The 21041-nt window shown below is 35.2% G+C and overlaps 1 protein-coding gene across 1 annotated transcript in view; it reads right to left on the bottom strand.

Moving 5' to 3' along the window:
• Positions 1-21041, bottom strand: part of LOC149808477 (uncharacterized) — a 60611-nt gene that overhangs the window by 15840 nt on the left and 23730 nt on the right. Inside the window, exons 8-10 of the mRNA XM_089977948.1 lie at positions 16594-16707; positions 9148-9201; positions 8478-8756 (exon numbers count right to left, since the gene is read on the bottom strand). Of these exons, the coding sequence (XP_089834074.1) occupies positions 8478-8756; positions 9148-9201; positions 16594-16707 (447 nt within the window). The remainder of the gene's footprint in view (positions 1-8477; positions 8757-9147; positions 9202-16593; positions 16708-21041) is intronic.

Genomic DNA, 21041 nt, shown 5'->3' with positions numbered 1-21041 from the left:
TACCATGAACAGTTTCAGCAATTTTCAGTCTATGGAGTGTATATTTTGAATCCATGCAGACAGGATCAACTGGTGTTCCAAATTGACTTGAAGTCATCTGTATGAAAAAGGCACTGTATACAACAAAAGTATAAACAGTGCCAAACACACTGACACAAATTGTCCAGCATAATAATTAAGCCTGTACATAGCACAATGTTGATCTTACAAGATGTAATTGCATCACAATGTTGATCTTACAAGATGTAATTACATCACAATGTTGATCTTACAAGATGTAATTACATCACAATGTTGATCTTACAAGATGTAATTACATTTATTACATCAGCTTCTCTTACATCTCAAGAAGCATTAATTCTGTTGTCTAATGAACTGAAAAATTCAAACATAAACATTAGACATTTTGTTCTACAAGATAGATGCTAATTATAAACAGTTACATAAAATGAACTGGAAAAGAAAATGGAAGCAACCAAGGAATACAACAAGACAGATGGAAGTGCTTGGCCTAACACATATTATCTAGCTCTCAAATTTTCTCTAGCTAATTATCATCAGCTGTATCATTGACAATCTTGAGATATTGTCTAAGGCTGTACAAAATCAACTTCAACAAAATGAAATGGTGGAGCTTATGCATAGCACAACTCCAAAGCCTGCACCTTAAATAAAAGTAGATTAAAGTACAATGACTTAGTCTGTGTAAGGAGCAGCAGCAAAACCTGTGCCAAATGCACATAAGCAATGACTGTAAGTCACAGTGACCTGTGCCAAATGCACATAAAAAATGATTGTAAGTCACAGTGACCTGTGCTAAATGCACATAAGCAATGATTGTAAGTCACAGTGACCTGTGCTAAATGCACATAAGCAATGATTGTAAGTCACAGTGACCTGTGCTAAATGCACATAAGCTATGATTGTAAGGCACAGTGACCTATGCTAAATGCACATAAGCAATGATTGTAAGTCACAGTGACCTGTGCTAAATGCACATAAGCAATGATTGTAAGTCACAGTGACCTGTGCTAAATGCACATAAGCAATGATTGTAAGTCACAGTGACCTGTGCCAAATGCACATAAGCAATGATTGTAAGTCACAGGTACCTGTGCCAAATGCACATAAGCAATGATTGTAAGTCACAGTGACCTGTGCTAAATGCACATAAGCAATGATTGTAAGTCACAGTGACCTGTGCCAAATGCACATAAGCAATGATTGTAAGTCACAGTGACCTGTGCCAAATGCACATAAGCAATGATTGTAAGTCACAGGTACCTGTGCCAAATGCACATAAGCAATGATTGTAAGTCACAGTGACCTGTGCCAAATGCACATAAGCAATGATTGTAAGTCACAGTGACCTGTGCCAAATGCACATAAGCAATGATTGTAAGGCACAGTGACCTGTGCTAAATGCACATAAGCAATGATTGTAAGGCACAGTGACCTGTGCTAAATGCACATAAGCTATGATTGTAAGTCACAGGTACCTGTGCCAAATGCACATAAGCAATGATTGTAAGTCACAGGTACCTGTGCCAAATGCACATAAGCAATGATTGTAAGTCACAGTGACCTGTGCCAAATGCACATAAGCAATGATTGTAAGCCACAGTGACCTGTGCCAAATGCACATAAGCAATGATTGTAAGGCATAGTGACAGATCCATTGTATAGAACAATGTTTGAAACAATAAAATGTAATTATTGCATACCTTAAAACAGTGTAGGTGTATCTAAATAACTAAATGTAATTATTGCATTCCTAAATCATTGTAGGTGTATATAAATAACAAGACATAGTTATTACATCCCTAAAATTGTTGTATGTGTATCTAAACTAATGACACTTCAAGCACAGCAGTGATCTCACACCATATTTAAGCAATATAAATAGGAGATAAACGTATTTACATTTTGCAAATTTCAACTGACAGCAAACTATCAGAGAAAAACAATATCATTAGTATAAGTAACAGGACAACAGGAGAAACATGGCTAATTGTCAGTTAAAAGAATTCAGTTGCAAGACAGATCCACGATCTAAGAATATCTATTGTGGAGAATTTAAAATTTCTTATACCAGAGAAAAGTATCAGCTATTTAATGAAGCATAGTTTAATATCTACAGTTACCAATGCAGCAAATATCATGCTTTTTAATGCTTGTTAAATGCCTACCAGTTTTAATTTTGAAGGATGCAACTAAAAAACTGCAGTTTATCCAGATCAGTGTAGACAATATAAAAATTGTTTTCTGAAGACTACATGTTGGTATCACTTACTAATTATTTATTGTGGCATATTTTATGGAGATTTCTGAAGACTTTCAAACCATTTTATTACACTATTTCAATATAATGTAGAAATATAATGTAGAAGACAAATCAATTCAATAACATCCTTTAAAAGGCAATCAAATTATTGAACACAAAATCTATAACATATACTTGCTTACACATTGAGTACTTGCTTACAAACTACTGAACACAAAATCTATGACATATACTTGCTTACACGTTGAGTACCTGTTTACAAACTACTGAACACAACATCTATGACATATACTTTCTACACCTTGAGTACAAATTCAAACAACATAAACCAGATCAGCTTTTGCATAATGCATCATGAGATCAAGGTCTGTGTTGTTTGTTCTTTTGATCAATCCTAGCAAACTGCGTATTAGGCCCATTTCTTCTAGCATATTATACAACTGCAGATTTGTGTCTGTCCAGATTTGTGTCTGTCCAGATTTGTGTGTAAGTATAAGCTGTAAAAGAAATTATTGGATTATGTGAAAGGGTCCACATACCAAAACTTATCACTGTTAAATAGATGAAACATTTGTATGTGTGTATCATTCTGCCTTTAGCACAAAAGGTTTTGTAGGATTGGTCGTATGTTAATTATTTAGCTCAGGTATGTATGTCATTTGTAGGATTGGTCATATGTTAATTATTTAGCTTGGGTATGTATGTCATTTGTAGGATTGGTCATATGTTAATTATTTATCTCAGGTATGTATGTCATTTTTTGTGTAGATAAGAAGCTGAGTTTATTACATAATGAAGTTTAAGTTTGATTTAAATTTTGAAAGGCAGCAAAAGAGTTGCTGACATGAATTTCTTTTAATTTAAAACAAAAACAACATAAAAAAGAAACCAGAAAAAAAAAACAGTGTGCCAGAAATACTTTTTAACTACTGAAACCAAAGCAAACAAGCCTTTAATGTTTCTTATATGATAGCTAATAATAATTATGATGATAATAATAACAATAATTTATTTCAGACTTACGTTCGTAGAAAAATAAAAAGAAAATTGTATAGCAAATCATGTTTCTCCAACAGAACTTACCCAATCAGATTTATGTTTGGTATGACTTCTTCAACCAATGGAATCCCGACCTCCCATAGCCTTAAAAAGTCTCCCCGCTTTTATTTTATATAGACAAAGGTTAAGTTAATTGTACAGATTACCTCCTCTGAATTCACTAGGTGGCACTCTGTATACCAGATATAGTTAGATTTAATTTAGCACTGTCAGAGACTGGATGGTTTGCTTTGTTCATAGGGTTGAGAGAGATTTTTAGCAATGTCAATGAATACGAATTTTTGGAGAAACATAATTTACAATAAAGATTCCTCTCAGCATCAAATACATTACCCAATCACATTAACATTGGAGAAATGTAATAGGAGAAGGAAGTGCTGAGTATCCCAGCTCTAAATAAAAGTACCCTGTAGGGTCAAAAGAGCTCTCTACTTTTAAGGGTGAGACTCTCTTAATGATAGTTGACAAAACCAAACATAGGTTTATATCCATATGCAAGGAACTACCCTGTAGGCTCCTGCTCTTGACAAATAATTATAAAGAAAGTTTTTTTTGGTGAATCTAATGAAATTTTACTAATCCTACCTGAGAGTGTGGTTGTGTCAGCAGTGGCATTGTGACTGTCTGGGAACCAACCATTGGACCAACAAGATCCAAATCTCTATTTTGTGAGGCCTTGTCATGCAAATTGAAAGTGGAAAACGTGGACTGGGCATGCCAACCAACTAATTCTATTATGTCTTTAACTCATACATTGCACTGAAAGGAAGGACTCATAGGAATAGCTCATGTTTCATGAGATGACATCTTCATGAGATGTGCCTGTTCCTGATGCCAGTGGCTGCTCATGGGTCGGTGGTTCTTTCTGGATTTTCCTCCACCATTAATACTAGCCACCATGTATAGCCTATCGTGTGCTGAAAAATGGCATTAAACCCTACAACAACAACAATAACCTGTTCCTGAAACAGATATGAATATGCTGAGGGAGGACTCCCTTTAGCCAGGAAGATAACACTTGTGGGTCATGTCCTACCTCCCTGGTTTTCATCTGAAGAAAAGCCCCTGGCATCCATACCTGGTAGACTTCATGAGCTTGTGACAGATTTTGTGAGAGCACATAATGAATCCTGTAACCTTGTCTCTTTTGAAGGATTGATAGATGAGAGGGGCTGTATTATTATTTTCTGGTTGCCAGAAGATGGAAACTTGTTTTTAGCAATGAAACCATCAGTACTACCTCTTGATTTCAAAGCAAAAAAGAAAGAAAGCAGCCAGTCATTCACAAGACACCAGTCACAAAAGACATGCCATTTCCCCTCATATATTTCTAAAGTGGAAAACTGTCTACCTCATCAGATCCTTGCCACAACTGAAGACGGAAAATGTTTCCTTCACATAGCATATCAGACAAGGGCAATGTGTGAAGTAGAAGCTTCTCTGGTCATGAATGAAAGAATAGTGACCACAGCTGTTTAAGAAGCTTTGGGGTTGCTAGAATTTTCCTGTATATATCTGTTGTCAAGTCAAGCAGATCAGTGATTTGTCCCAACAGAGAGGGCAATCAGGATTATCATGCAATCTGTGCCCCTCTTTTTCTGGAATAACTTTAGGACCTGAAATTAGCTAGGGCAATTATATAGGCCCAGATTACTTCCAAGTCAATTGGAAGTGCATCAATAGACCACGCATTTGGGTCTGGAAATGGGAGGACAAAGGTGCACAGCAGTTTGTTCCACACTGTTGCAGGTCACTGGTAAACTTCACAGGTTGCAGACTTGATGGAAAAAGGATGGATGGAGGGACCACCACTGTGTGCAGTTTTCGTCCCCTCCTTGATAGAAAATCAGCCATAACATTGAGCCTGCCCAGAATATGTCATACCAGAATGTTTTTTTGATGTTAGGAAGACCCAAAAAGGTAGTCCCAAGTAATACATCGCCAATGAATTGTCCAACATTATTAGGATTGTTTTTTAACGATGATGGTCCTGCCAAGCATGGGGGACCTTGGGGATTGCCATAATTTTGAAGAGGATCTTATGAAGGGTTCTTTCTTGTAGTGTCCACCTACCACTGACCATCATGAAATCCAGTAGCAAGTGGGTCCTGCCAACTGATGAACTTGCATTTCTGCAGATTGCAACCTGTGGTTGCATGACTCCAAACAGAATTTCCCATGCTAACTCTTCTCTAGACTGCCAATGAATCAGGAAGTGTCTGATTCCATTGAGATCTCCTGAACTAACAGGAAGAAATTGCAAAGATTGCATACAGAGGTGGCCAAGATTCCTGAGATCCACAGCTGCATTTAAAAGGCCAAAGATTTGAAGAAACTCCCTCATCATAACAAATATTTTGGGAAGAAGCTCTCTCCAATGCTAGAATATAGTCTATGCATTTTGGGAGGGTTTCAAACAATCTCTACCACTCTTTTGTCTAGTGATACCTTTATCTCACTTCTGTAAAATGGTAGCCTTCATGGGGCTGGTCAAAGTCTCCATCATGAAGGGGACTGACAAAAGGGGAGGAAGCTGGCTGAACAAGATATTACGCTCCTCAAAAACAAGTGTATTGACCACTCCATTTGACTGTGTGTGTAATAAAAGGAGCCTGGCACTCACCAGAGGATAACCAGGGGGCAGTAGAGGAGGCAAGTCATTTTGTTTGGCACTGAAAGGCTTAAAGGAGGAGAAAACCTGTTTTCTCTCCTGACCCTTTGCCGGTATGTGAAAAGTAGGGTGAAATGATATCTTACTGCTCACTCAGCTTCTTTAGTATTGCTTGCCATCTGATCTCTAAGGCTGCTCATGATGAGTCTAACCCAAGAACAGATTTTGTACCAATAACTGTAGTGGAGACTCCTGTGATGCCTGTTTTCTGATTTCTTCAATATGTCCCCCAAAATATGAGTGAGGACCCAAAAGGAAGGGAGTGCATAGTTTATATGTAGTGTGGTTTGAGCAATGCAGAGTACAGTATGATATCCCTTTGTACTACCTTAGATCCAAGTTACAGGAAGTTGTTAAGGCTTTGGCCATAACATGATGAGTCACCCTAGTAGTAACTTTGAAGATGCGACTGACCTCATCCCTCATCCCAAGAGTAATTGTTCCCAGTCATCTCTGCAAAAAGTATGTTGACAGAGAGGCCAAATCCATGGGGGATGATATAGAAACCACATTCTGTAAAAGTTTTGAAGTGGCATTAAAACTTGTCTGTCCACTTTGTAATACTGAGGGGATGACATACTGATGCCCCAGGGAACATCATACTGTACAGCAAAAGATGATGCTGTATTGTCAGTGTGTCTTGCCAACAATGTATTGCCAAGAATCTTCCTTACAGGAAAGGTATGAAAGGGGGGACATACTGGACCCCATGTATACTAAGATGATGGTCTGACATGACTGGATGGGTTGGCTGGGACAGCATTGATGGCTATGGTGGTATGGCCAGCCAGCATGGCTGGTTAGACTGCTGTGATTGTGAGCATTGAAACATTTCAGATGCAGATATGTAAGTTGTATGGCTCAGCGCTTTGGACAGTGAAGTCAGTATAGGACATCATTGCTGATGGTTTGGATGAACAATGTTTGAAAACTGAACCCATATGTGTATTGTGTCTAAATGGCTGGGTGGGTCTGTGCAGCTTGACAGCTTGACAGGTTGGTTGACAGCTGGAGGGGAAAATAAATCACCATAAGAAGGAAGCTGACTGGATCAGCAAGCCAAATAATAAAAAAACACTCCTATATGCCTGGCTTTACTGCCTATGTCATGTCCAGGCAGGCAGCTGGACTTGTACTCAATGGGCTTCATAGATCTGTACGATGCAACTTCGTAGTATTCACTTGTCAACAAAAATATTGACAAAACTTCACAAATCATATGGACATCATCGATTCTTGATCAATGTTGGCATCTGACTGAAATATTTCCTCCATATGAGGCAATTTAATGGGCGGAGGCAGGGAGGGAGGAGGAATCATTCCCACATCTCCAGATAAACTGGATAACAAGCTAAGGTGCGGTGTTCACTGGACTTGGATCAGATAATTTTGAAGAACATAGGACCACACATGTTCTGTCCACAGAGATCACACCTTGCAGATGTTGGACCATACATGTTCTGTCCACAGAGATCACACCTTGCAGATGTTGGGCAGAGGGGATTTCATGAAAGGATTCATGACCATCTTCTGCCAACTTAAATTAACTTCACTTTTTTACATTTAATAGCCATGTTATTGCAGACTATCTGAAAATATAAAGAACAAAAACACACCTGGTATAAAAACAAAGTGAGATGATGGCTAACAAACATCAAATAATGAATGTATGTTTTCATTAGATCATCTAAATCAACAATAGTCTGCGAGTCAAACATGAACATAGTTACCGATCAAATTAACAAGGACAAAACAAAACAATAATAAAATATATACTGATAATATAAACATATCATACAAATAATAATACGAAAATAGGTGAACCTATGAATGAAAACTGTGTATGATACAGAAGCAAATATGGAACTGTCGAATGTATGCACATTCTCATATGAAATGGTTAACAAATTTGCAAAAGTATTGCAAATTTCACTAAAATACACAAAAAATATAGAATACAATACTGATTGTTTGACTTGCTGTACCACCCCAAAAAAAGACTGTTGGATGGCTAATAGAAAAAATATAGAAATCAATGGATTCATGGAGGTGAAAGTTAAAACTGGGTATAATCTGTATACAGAGTACCCTTAGCAATATAAGGGGAGATAATCTGTATGAGTAACGTCCCTTTGACTATACAAAGACTATGGGAGTGCTGACTTCCAGAGTTAACAGAAAAAATTCCTAACAATAGTGTGATTGGGTAATGTACTTCATGGAGAAACCTGCAATTTCAAACACAATATGAGACACACAAAAATATGAATACAACAATTTGCTATACCAATCAATATAGCATACCAAGTGAAACACGTCTTTCAAGATTTTGTTATTGCTACCAGAAAATCTATATCAGAATGAGTACGCACCATTTATAAGCAAAATGTAAAGGCTATTGACACTGTTGTCCACATGTTGTGTTCACAAACATTGCTGAAGCAGGCTGAAATTATCACTTACCCTTGAAAATCGCCTCTGCTTGATCCATATGATCCACCCCTGCATCTCGACATGCTTGCAAAAGTTTCTTTACCCAGTGTCCCCCAGTATCATAATTCTTTTTCTTCCAAGTGCGAAGGACATTATAGCACTGTTCTTTGCATGTACTATAATCTGCCTTAATGCGATCTATCTCTGCATCAGTTAAACCAAGTTCCTTTGCTAGATTCCACCAATCACCTATATAGTCAGTAAGTTGATGTAATTTTTTTTCTGTCTGTGCTATAACCTCCAGTTTACCTGAATACAAAAGCAACAAATTCACATGCCTCTTGTATACAATTAAAGCAGCATAAAACATTTCACCAAAAGTATGATTGCAGATAGTACTGATGTATTCTGTGAATGTGTTTGTAAAACAATAGTAACAGGACACATGTATGTAGTGGAAACAGAACAAAATTCAAGCATGTTTGGTGTCACTGGCAATGTGTTTTGTTATGTGATACTTAAAAATAAAAAATTGAATCATGTGCACAAAATTATGGAAATAAGAGAAGAAATAAATAATACAAAATTGTTAACAGGAGGATAATCTGTGATATAAATATTATATTTTTTGTATTTCTAGCATTATTTTAATCTGTATTGCTTTTCTATGACAATATTTTTTAATACAATAAGACCTTGCCTTGTTTTCTCTTTATTGGACACCATTTTTTCTGGCACTGGAACACAATTATACCTGAAAAAAAAGCAGTTAATTAATTGGTTATTTAACTAATTATTAAATAATAATAATAATAATAATAATAATAATAATACTAAAAACCTCATAGTGTATATTACAGATTGTACAACTGCTTTTTGTATAGTATAAACTAAATTTTAAAAATTTAATTTGCGATTTCATTACAGGGCATAGAAAAACCCCATCTGACATATAGTTACACAACACCTGAGAAGACTCTACACAGCTGATACAATTTCTATGAAATTCTAAAATACATATTTGTAAAAGTTGCTGTTTAAAATGCTTACTAATTTACAAAACAAAGGTAAAATTTAATAGTAGAGCAGAATAAGTCTTAAAAAAATGAAAAAGCCTTTTGTCCAAACAAAAGATAATAATAATAATAATAATGAGGACTTTGTATAGCACCGAATCTTTAGAAGCTCTAAGCGCTTTACAACATTAGACAACACCTATAAGATTAGAAAACATATAATGATATGATTACAAAAACAAACACCATGAAATTATAAAACATTTTTTTAAAAACATGCTGAGAATATTTAAGGTAGAAAACATTATTAGGTCTTTAAGTTTGTTCTTGCAGTCGAAATAAGCAAGTTTTGAGAGCCCACTTGAATGTGATCAATGTGTCTTTGTATCTAAGTTCAGTGGGCAATTCATTCCACGTTGCTGGGCCCTGGTATACAAAAGAACGCTGTCCATATGACTTTGTTTTTATTACTTGGAATAATGAGTATACGATTGTCAGAAGAGGAGCGTAAGTATCTTGCTGGTGTGTACACATGGGTGAGGTCGGATAGATATGTTGGACTAGAGTCTGACAGTGAAACGTAGCACAGAGAACAAATTTTGTGTTTGATTCTGGATCAAATGGATAGCCAGTGTAGGGTACAGAGCAGCGGGGAGGTGTGTTCTGATCATGGTACTCTAAGTACGATCCAAGCGGCTGTGTTTTGAACTTTTTGAAGTTTCTGGAGCAGATATTGAGATGAACCAGACAGAACTGAGTTACAATAGTCCAGTCTTGAAAGTACTAATGAATACACAAGTGTTTTAGTGGCATCATCTGAAAGATATTTGCGAACTGAGTTGATGCATCTCAGCTCAAGATATGCAGCCTTGCATATGTTCATGACATGTTGGTGCAATGTGAGAGTACTGTCCAGAGTAACACCTAGGTTTCGTAATGATTGTGTGAATTTAATGTTGGAGTTGCTGATATTTATTGTTTGAGGTAAAGGATGTGAATGAGAAAGTCTTTGTGTTGTGATCAGAATGGACTCAGTTTTATCATCATTCATCTGCAGCTTGTTACATGTCATCCATGATTTCACATCAGAAATGCACCTCTCTACACCTTGTATGGTAGCATCAACTTCAGTTGGGTGGCTAGATTTGTATATTTGGGTGTCATCAGCGTACAATTGGTGAGACACATGGATAAGCAGCTTTGAAACTTACAACTTTACTCAATTAATTAACACCCCAACTAGAGCAATGGATAAAAGTGCTACTATCATTGATCATGTCTATACTAATAAACCTGAAAACATAAGTGAAATTAAGGTGCCAGTGTATGCACTGAGTGACCACTACCCAGTCTGTATAACTAGACATGTTCTGAAATCATTGAAAAATGGCCAACACATTGAAATACAATACAGGGACTTCAAACAGTTTGATGAGGAAATGTTCTTAAATGATTTAGTTTGCAAACCTTTCCAATCAGTCTGCAATATAGCTGATGTCAACACTGCCTTGGACAAATGGTATCAGATGTTCAATGCAGCTTTAGACAAGCATGCCCCAATTAAAACAAAAAGGGTTAAAAACCAAATTACACCCAAGTGGATTACCCCTGAGATCAATGAGGCTAGGCACCTAAGAGATAATTTCCACAAGAAAAAAGACTTGAAAAGCTGTAGAAAGTGGAGAAATAAAACTAAGCACCTGATAGATAAGGCAAAAGAGAACTACTATAAACAGGCTATTGATTAAAGTATGAGTGCCAAGACATTGTGGAAGTATCTAAAAGAGCTGAACCCACCCAATAACAGTTGTCTTCCCCCTAGACTTAAGCAAAATGATGATATAGCAACATCTGTACAAGACATTGTGGAAATGTTCAACAATTTCTTCATAAGCATCTCCAGTAAAAGTATTCAGAACCAGACTAACATCCCAATTGAACTTGATGCTCTTCTATTATTTATAAGAGCTAAAATTCCTGATGATAATTATTTTTCAATAGCTAATGTTAGTGAAGTGGATGTTTTTGATGTGCTAATTAAGGTGAATATTAATAAATCCTCTGGATTGGATGCTATTGGTCCACGAATTCTTAAAATCGCTGCACCAGTAATAACAAAGTCACTAACGCATATCATAAATTTAAGTATAATGAGTGGTAATTTTCCAGAAACACTGAAATGTGCAAAGGTTACACCTATCTTTAAGAAAGGAGAAAAGGATGATCCAGGAAATTACAGACCAATATCAATTCTACCTCATATGTATTGTCAAAACTATTTGAAAAGCATGTAGCCATTCAGGTCTATACATTTTTCGAAACATACTTTCTATTTCATACAGCGCAATCAGGATTTAGAAAGTACCACTCGTGCCAAACAGAACTTACCAAATTAATTGATCTTTGGCTGAAGGAAATGGATAATGGACATATGACTGGGATTGTTTTCCTTGACTTCAAGAAAACCTTTGATCTTGTTGATCATGAAATTCTGCTGCAACAGTTGAACTGTTACAGGTTTGACAATCCTTCTTTAAACTGGTTTAAATCATACCTAAACCAAAGGTATCAACAAGTAAGCATTGGCAATATTAGCTCTCAAACTCACACTATTCATTCAGGAGTCCCTCAAGGCTCAGTTTTGGGCCCTCTCCTCTTCCTTATCTCAATGATCTGCCATTAAATAATGAATCCACAAACACAGATTTGTTTGCAGATGATGCAACCTTGTATACATCTTGTTCTGATACTGAAGTTTTCCAAATGATATTAAATTCAGACCTTAGTAGAGTCCAAAACTGACCACAACAAAATAGGATGGTAATTAATGAAGGTAAAACAAAATGTATGATTTTGGGGACATCACAAAAGCTACACAAGTCAGGGAACCCAAAACTATCTCTTGCAATAAATAATCATCCATTAGAAAATGTCAAACATGAAAGGCTTGTAGGGTGTGTCTGTAGATAATAATTTATTATGGAATGACCATATTGATAAGCTTTGTAAAACATTGTCATCCAAAATTGCCCTTCTCAGCAGAATCAAGAAATATTTACCTATGGAAACTTGCAATCTATACTACAAGTCATATATTCTTCCAGCAATGGATTATTGTTCTAATGTATGGGGAAACTGTGCTAAATCTGAGCTTGACAGGATTTATAAACTTCAGAAATGAGCAGCACGTGCAATTTTAGATGCATCTGTTGATCATCCCTCAAAAGCATTATTTACAGAACTCAAATGGTTCACAATATATGACAGGATAGATTTTCACAAGGCAGTTCTTTTATATAAATGTCTACATGGAACTGCACCAGAGTATCTTCAGGACTTATTCAGGCCTTTTTCAACACAATACCAGTTGAGATCAATATCACATGGAAACCTTCTAGCACCAAAAGCAAGAACAGAGCAATTTAAAAAGAGCTTCCAATAATCTGGTACAGTTATGTGGAACAGGCTTCCACTCCATGTAAAGTCTGCTGAAAATATTAGAGTATTTAAGAAGAGATATCATGACCATGTATGTGCTTCTAAAAGATAATGTAATTTAGTATTTTAATACTAAACATGTTAAAATAAACACTAATTATTGCTATCTTCATATAATGTGCATTTTTATACTCTCCTTAAGAGGGTCTCAAGGGAGAATAGTCCTTGACTAATGAGTTACCCTCTAAAAATAAAGCATTATTATTATTATTATTATTATTATTATTATTATCTATGACACTTGAAAGCGGCTGAGTGTATAGAATGAAGAGAACAGGTCCGAGAACAGGTCCAAGAACAGACTAATGTGGAACAACACAACATAGATCAACTGGGCTGGAGTGTATTCCATTTGCAGATACAATTTGTGTCCTGTTGACCAAGTAGGACTTGAACCACAGTAAGGCTGTATCATGAATGCCAAATACATGCTGGCGATGGTGAAGTAATATATCATGGTCTATTGTGTCAAATGCTGCAGATAAATCAAGGAGAGTGAGGACTGTAATCTTTCTGCTATCCAACGCAGAGAGTATGTCATTAGCTTCTTTTAGAAGAGTAGTTTCAGTACTGTGGCAAGGACGGTATGTAGATTGTACATTGCTAAAAAGACTGTTTGAATTTAGATGAGATACAAGCTGGGATAGAACAACCATTTCTAAGATTTTTTATATGAATGGGAGATTAGAAACTGGGCAGTAGTTCTTTAAATCATTTTGGTCTAGTGTTGGTTTCTTCAGCAGAAGCTTTACAATGACGGTTTTGAAAAATGATGGGAATTCCCTGGATGAGAAAGAGGTATTAATAATATCAGTTAGTGAAGGCAATACTAGATCTAAGCACTCAAGCAGCAGTGATGATGGAATTAGATCAAGTTCACATGACTTTGGTGTACTCTTAATCAGGATTGTACGTACAAAATCCATAGAAACAGATTCAATAATGCTAATGGCTGCTGCTTAAATTCTGTATCCCAGCTGCATGGTGACGACAAGTCAGTTGAAATTGTAGTGTCAAGCTTATCTCTAATGATTTGTACTTTGTCACGGAAGAAATCTGCAAACATGTCCAGAAGTTTGACTGGAGAGAAGGTAGTTGGAAGTGCCATCAAATATGGTAAAATTATATTTGTCACATTCTACAAAAATACTCTTGCATTTCTTTAAAGTAACCATGGTGATATATGACAGCTAATCAGCTACATATTTAAAAAATTTATAAATTGTATACACTTGATGTTTTCCAGTGATCTGTGGCTTTCAAAATTAAATTGCTGAATGTTTTTCATATTAAATAATAGCAAACACAACTGATGTCCAAACAGCAAAATATAACATGAACAAGCCCCGATGCCACAATGAAGTTTTGTCAATTTTAGATTATATTTACAATTTGTTTGTTTTTTTAAATAAGTTGCAAGATAGTTTTCCTTTTTCAAGAAATTAAAAATAATTTAATAATATTTGCATCATTAGTACTAATCTGAAAGGTTATTGTGACAAACACTTTTGTAAATTAAGCACTTTTCTTTTCCTTTGAAAGCATCATAAAGATACTGTCATATAAAGACACCGTCATTTTAAGATTGTCATATTTTTAGTAATATCACTCTAACTGTGTTGTCGATCATCATACCCATCATTTTAATCATCATACCTATCATCTTAATCATCACACACATCATCTTAATCATCACACACATCACCTTAATCATCATACACATCATTTCAATCATCATACATATCATCTTAATCATCATACACATCATCTTAATCATCATGCCCATCATTTCAATCATCATACCCATCATCTTAATCATCATACCCATCATCTTAATCATCATGCCCATCATCTTAATCGTCACACACATCATCTTAATCATCGTACACATCACCTTAATCATCATACACATCATTTCAATCATCATACCCATCATCTTAATCATCATACCCATCATCTTAATCATCATGCCCATCATTTCAATCATCATATCCATCATCTTAATCATCATACCCATCATCTTAATCATCATACACATCATCTTAATCATCATACACATCATTTCAATCATCAAACCCATCATCTTAATCATCATACACATCATCTTAATCATCATACCCATCATCTTAATCATCATACACATCATCTTAATCATCATACTCATCATCTTAATCATCATACCCATCATCTTAATCATCATGCCCATCATTTCAATCATCATACCCATCATCTTAATCATCACACACATCATCTTAATCATCATACCCATCATTTTAATCATCATATCCATCATTTTAATCATCATACCCATCATCTTAATCATCATAAACATCATCTTAATCATCATGCCCATCATCTTAATCATCATACACATCATTTCAATCATCATACCCATCATCTTAATCATCATACCCATCATCTTAATCATCATACACATCATCTTAATCGTCATACTCATCATTTCAATCATCATACCCATCATCTTAATGATGATACACATCATCTTAATCATCACACACATCATCTTAATCATCATACCCATCAATTTAATCATCATACCCATCATTTTAATCATCATAGCCATCATCTTAATCATCATAAAAATCATCTTAATCTTCATGCCCTTCATCTTCATCACACACATCATCTTAATCGTTATACCCATCATCTTCATCACACACATCATCTTAATCATCATACCCATCATCTTAATCATCATAAACATCATCTTAATCATCATGCCCATCATCTTAATCATCATACACATCACCTTAATCATCACACAAATCACCTTAATCATCATACACATCACGTCCCAGAGTTCAGTACATTCCCTTCATTATGCTTTTAGCCAATGCCTTACGGAAATCCATGCATATAAAGCAACAACCAAAATGCATGCAAAACTTGTGCTATTCTGTATTCTTCTAAAGCATAAGCTGCAGATCAGACATGTAATCAGGGGCTCATCCACACATTCACAAAATATGATTATTGATTTAGTGACAGTTTTGTTAGCTACAAACAGAACTGAAATGGTTTTACAATGTAAGTCATTTTATCAAGCGGACCAGTTCATCCATTGATAATTAACAGTTAAAATGTATTATCTAATTGTACTGAATACTAAGACTAACTGCAGGAATACAGATCTAATAACGATTTTGGACCAAAGGGTCCCCCCCGCAAATGTCACTGTGCAGCAAATATGGGGTCAAAAATATGTTACCCTGCTGCAAATACAGAGTCAAACACTTTTGGGCCTGGACACAACAATGAGCTAAAAAGATTCAGTGGCTTTGTAATAAAAAAATGGTCAGCAGTAGAAGAAAAACATATTTTTGAGATCAGTTTGCATCAAGTAAGTGGGCATGGCAAAAACTTTTGAATCTGCAAAAGAGCTCTCATATACAACAGGAACTTGATTATAGTGTGGTCAAAGCCTACGACATGGGGTGGAAAATATGATGAAACATTAATGTTACAGAAGTTTAAAGGAAGTGTAAGGTAAAAAACATGAGCAATTCATACAGCAGAAAATTAGCAATTTAATGACAACTTAGGAAAAGCTGAGAAAATTCAAAGAAGATTTTCCTGAAATATAATTCAACAACTATAATTAATATACATACCTATTAAAGGCAACAAAATGACGCAAATAGGAAGTATGAATTTTAAGGGTTCCAAATCATCCCTATTCATTGGGAGGGGTGTGGAGGAAGTTGCATCAAATGGAGTATGGTATCCTGCAAAATAAATAAATTGGCTGATAATAATATTAATAATAATAATAATAATAATAATAATAATAATAATAATAATAATATTGTATGACAGTTTATTTTAGTGGTGGAGAAATTTTAGAGATTTATCTGTTGCTTAGAAAAAAATCCCATCAAAATTTATATTTTCTGAACATGAATAATTATTTGCACAAAAGGACAAGTCACAACTGACTTACCAGCTGCATGAGTAGTGGTTTGCTAAAGATCATAAGCAATAATGATGACAGTCACAACTAACTTACCAATGGCAATAAAAAAATAAGAAAGATGACCTTTCCATTTTGGAATTTAAACTTCAATATCCTGAAGACATAAAGCAGCTTCAACTGAAAACCATCATCTAAATAGTTGGCAAGATACTGAAAAAGGTTCTGAAGAACTATGAGAAGAAAGGGCTGTGTTGCTAGAAATACAAATGGATCATTAATCTGAATAAATTCAAATTGATTCACACAATAATTGTTATTGTATTCAAGCTTTTCTGATACAAAATTTCCAGTCCTTTTTTTCAAGGAGTACTGTTATGTATATTTTGTTTGTATTTATGTGTGGGTTAAATATTAGGATCATTATCAATAAAGGTAAACATGTTTATTTGGTCTTGAGTCTAGGATATTGGAATTCCCCTATGAAAAACCTGTTGCATCTGATGTTTCCCATGTTCTTTATTATAAATTTAGTAACAGAAATGGACTTTGGAGCTACATCCTGGCTCTACTCTTGTGTCTTAGTTTTTTTTATACAATCTTGCTTACATGTACTTGAAAAATTATTAATTTGTGCTTTCACATCTTTAGCAGAATCATTCTTATTGCTGTTTTCAGTGTTTGGTTTAGGTGTAATTATTTATTCAAATTATTATGCAATGGAAATACAAAGTGTTCTTTAATAATATTCTTCAACAGATACATTAACTTGGAATTATAGTGAATTCAGACAAGGACATCTGGATTATATTATTGTGATTCATGAAAATATATTTAGCACATATCCACATCACAGGATACTACAGGCACATCAACACATTCAGAGTGGAAGCCTTTTTGGAACACCACTGGAAGCTAATTAGAACTTTAATCATTAGGACTAATGATATAACCTTTTGTACTATTTGGGATTTAATTCACAATACTGTAAGTTGTTTTTAAATTTGCACTTTGTATTCAAGGGAAAAAATGATATGTTGAATTTTACAAAACTTGTTGATTGTTGCTCTTTTCTGATAAATAGTTTAAGATCATAGAGTTGTAATAGTACTAATACCTAACAGGAATAATATTCATGGAACTAAATATAGTAACATTACATGAATAAAACAAAGCAATCCATCACTGTATGTGTTAGGGGATACTGTGTTGATGTGTGTTAAGCAAACAATTTCTTGAATCAGAAAAGACAAGGACATGCATGCATTATGTAATTTTATTTAAATCTAAATAATTCTAACTTCTATATGAATTGATACATTTATTTAACAGTTTAATTTGGTGGAATAATACAAGTTCTATTTTGTAAACAAATTGTCACTACATCCAGTACTTTGATTGTCATGTGGTATAACATGGTATTTTTTAATGCTATCAGGGCTTTATTTTTTGTTTTAATACTTGTGTGCCTTTAAATTCATTTCTTTCCTGTATCCCTCTACTTTTATACCCAATAACCCCAACATTTTTGTAAAACTACATTTTTCTTTACTCATGTTAACAACACTTATAAACCTATAGAGGAAATAATTCTACATAAAGATGTCACTTCATGCTGCTAAATCGTCAATAGTTTATTATACAGTTATACAACTCAATTTACTGCGCAACATTTGAAAATGGTTTAGACTTTTTGCCTATTTGGTGATGATTGCATAGGATTATTTAAATAATTGAAGGAATTGTCCATTCAAAGATAAAGAAAAGGCTTACTTTACCTTAGCATGACCAAAGGTAGAATATGCATACACCATATGGAAATTGTATAAAGCTTGTTTTTGTATTTAATAGGACATAATAACTTTTACTGTTCTGAGAGTACTTAAAGCAGGCTTAACACCCTGCAATACCAATCATTTAACAACACATGTACACCGATCTGACCCTATTCTAAAACGTCGTAAATAACTTTGTTGGGTACTATGCATGTACCACCTAATCCCCTGCATCAGCAAGGTCTACAAGGTACAGTTACCCATAAAAATTCAGGTACCAATGCAGGATCAATGTTTACCAACATTTGTTTTTCTCTCAAACAACCTGAATACAATCAAATCCTCCATCCAGCATGTATCACATAAATAGATACTTTAGTCAAGATTGTATAGTGTACATACATGTTTGCTTGTTGCATTTTGTTTTTTGTATTTTGTTTTCACTTATCCATGCATTTCTTCAACCCGCACACAGCAACATTTTTAATCTGTTATTGGTGTCTGCCAAATGGCCTTGTAGCTGGTATCAGTGCTAATACAGTATTGAAATACTATAATGGCCACACAATCACTACAGATAATTAAATGTTACTTCCATCCCATGAGCACCCTGTCTTTGGAACTGACAGTTAACTAAATTACTGACTTCATTATTGCTGAGTACATTTCAATAATATCTGTCACTGACAATGTCAAGAGATGTCAACGTATCCACTGTTAGAGACAATATTAAGGTATGTCAACATATCTACTGTTAAAGACAATGTCAAGGTATGTCAACATATCCACTGTTAGAGACAATATTAAGGTATGTCAACATATCCACTGTTAAAGACAATGTCAAGGTATGTCAACATATCCACTGTTGGAGACAATATTAAGGTATGTCAACATATCCACTGTTAAAAACAATGTCAAGGTATGTCAACATATCCACTGTTAGAGACAATATTAAGAAGTATTCACATTATGCAGCTTAACTAGTAACTGTGAACACCCAGTAGCCAGTCAAACTCACAATATAATGGGGAACAAACACCCAGCAGCCAGTCAAACTCACAATATAATGGGGAATGAACACCTGGTAGCCAGCCAAACTCACAATATAATGTGGAATAAACACCCGGCAGCCAGTCAAACTCACAATATAATGGGGAATAAACACCTGGTAGCCAGTCAAACTCACAATATAATGGGGAATAAACACCTGGTAGCCAGTCAAACTCACAATATAATGGGGAATAAACACCCAGCAGCCAGTCAAACTTACAATATAATGAGGAATGAACACCCACCAGCCAGTCAAACTCACAATATAACGAGGAATGAACACCTGGTAGCCAGTTAAACTCACAATATAATGGGGAATAAACACCCGGCAGCCAGTCAAACTCACAATATAATGGGGAATAAACACCTGGTAGCCAGTCAAACTCACAATATAATGGGGAATAAACACCCGGCAGCCAGTCAAACTCACAATATAATGGGGAATAAACACCTGGTAGCCAGTCAAACTCACAATATAATGGGGAATAAACACCCAGCAACCAGTCAAACTCACAATATAATGAGGAATGAACACCCACCAGCCAGTCAAACTCACAATATAATGAGGAATGAACACCTGGTAGCCAGTCAAACTCACAATATAATGGGGAATAAACATCCGGCAGCCAGTCAAACTCACAATATAATGGGGAATAAACACCCAGTAGCCAGTCAAACTCACAATATAATGGGGAATAAACACCCAGTAGCCAGTCAAACTCACAATATAATGGAGAATAAACATCCGGCAGCCAGTCAAACTCACAATATAATGGGGAATAAACACCCAGTAGCCAGTCAAACTCACAATATAATGGAGAATAAACATCCGGCAGCCAGTCAAACTCACAATATAATGGGGAATAAACACCCAGTAGCCAGTCAAACTCACAATATAATGAGGAATAAATGCCCACCAGCCAGTCAAACTCACAATATAATGGGAAAATTATTGATTTCTGCTCTCATCCAATAGCTCAAACTAATAATAAGTTACAGTAATTGTTTTTCTAAGTAAACTGACAGCCTTGTGAATCAAATAACATAGTGTATCAATCAAATAACATATTGTGGTTGCAAGATCTGTTCTTAATTTTTTTCTCTGAATTGTATACAAATCATTTTATTCTGTTCTCCTATTAATATTGTGAAGTCAATGTAATTTCATGTACACTAAAATCTAAAACAAATCTTTTTTTAAAGGTAGAAAATAATTGCTTTGTCCAAGCTAAATTAAAACCCAGCTTATATCGGTAATCAGCAAATCCCCTAGGGGTGATAAACTGAAAGTCAAACATCCCCTTCGTGTCAGAATTGGGGTCAG

This window comes from Sinohyriopsis cumingii, chromosome 1 (genome assembly GCF_028554795.1).
Source record: "Sinohyriopsis cumingii isolate HCF-2022 chromosome 1, ASM2855479v2, whole genome shotgun sequence".
Lineage (NCBI taxonomy): Eukaryota > Metazoa > Mollusca > Bivalvia > Unionida > Unionidae > Sinohyriopsis > Sinohyriopsis cumingii.
This window is presented reverse-complemented; position numbering and strand designations above follow the sequence as displayed.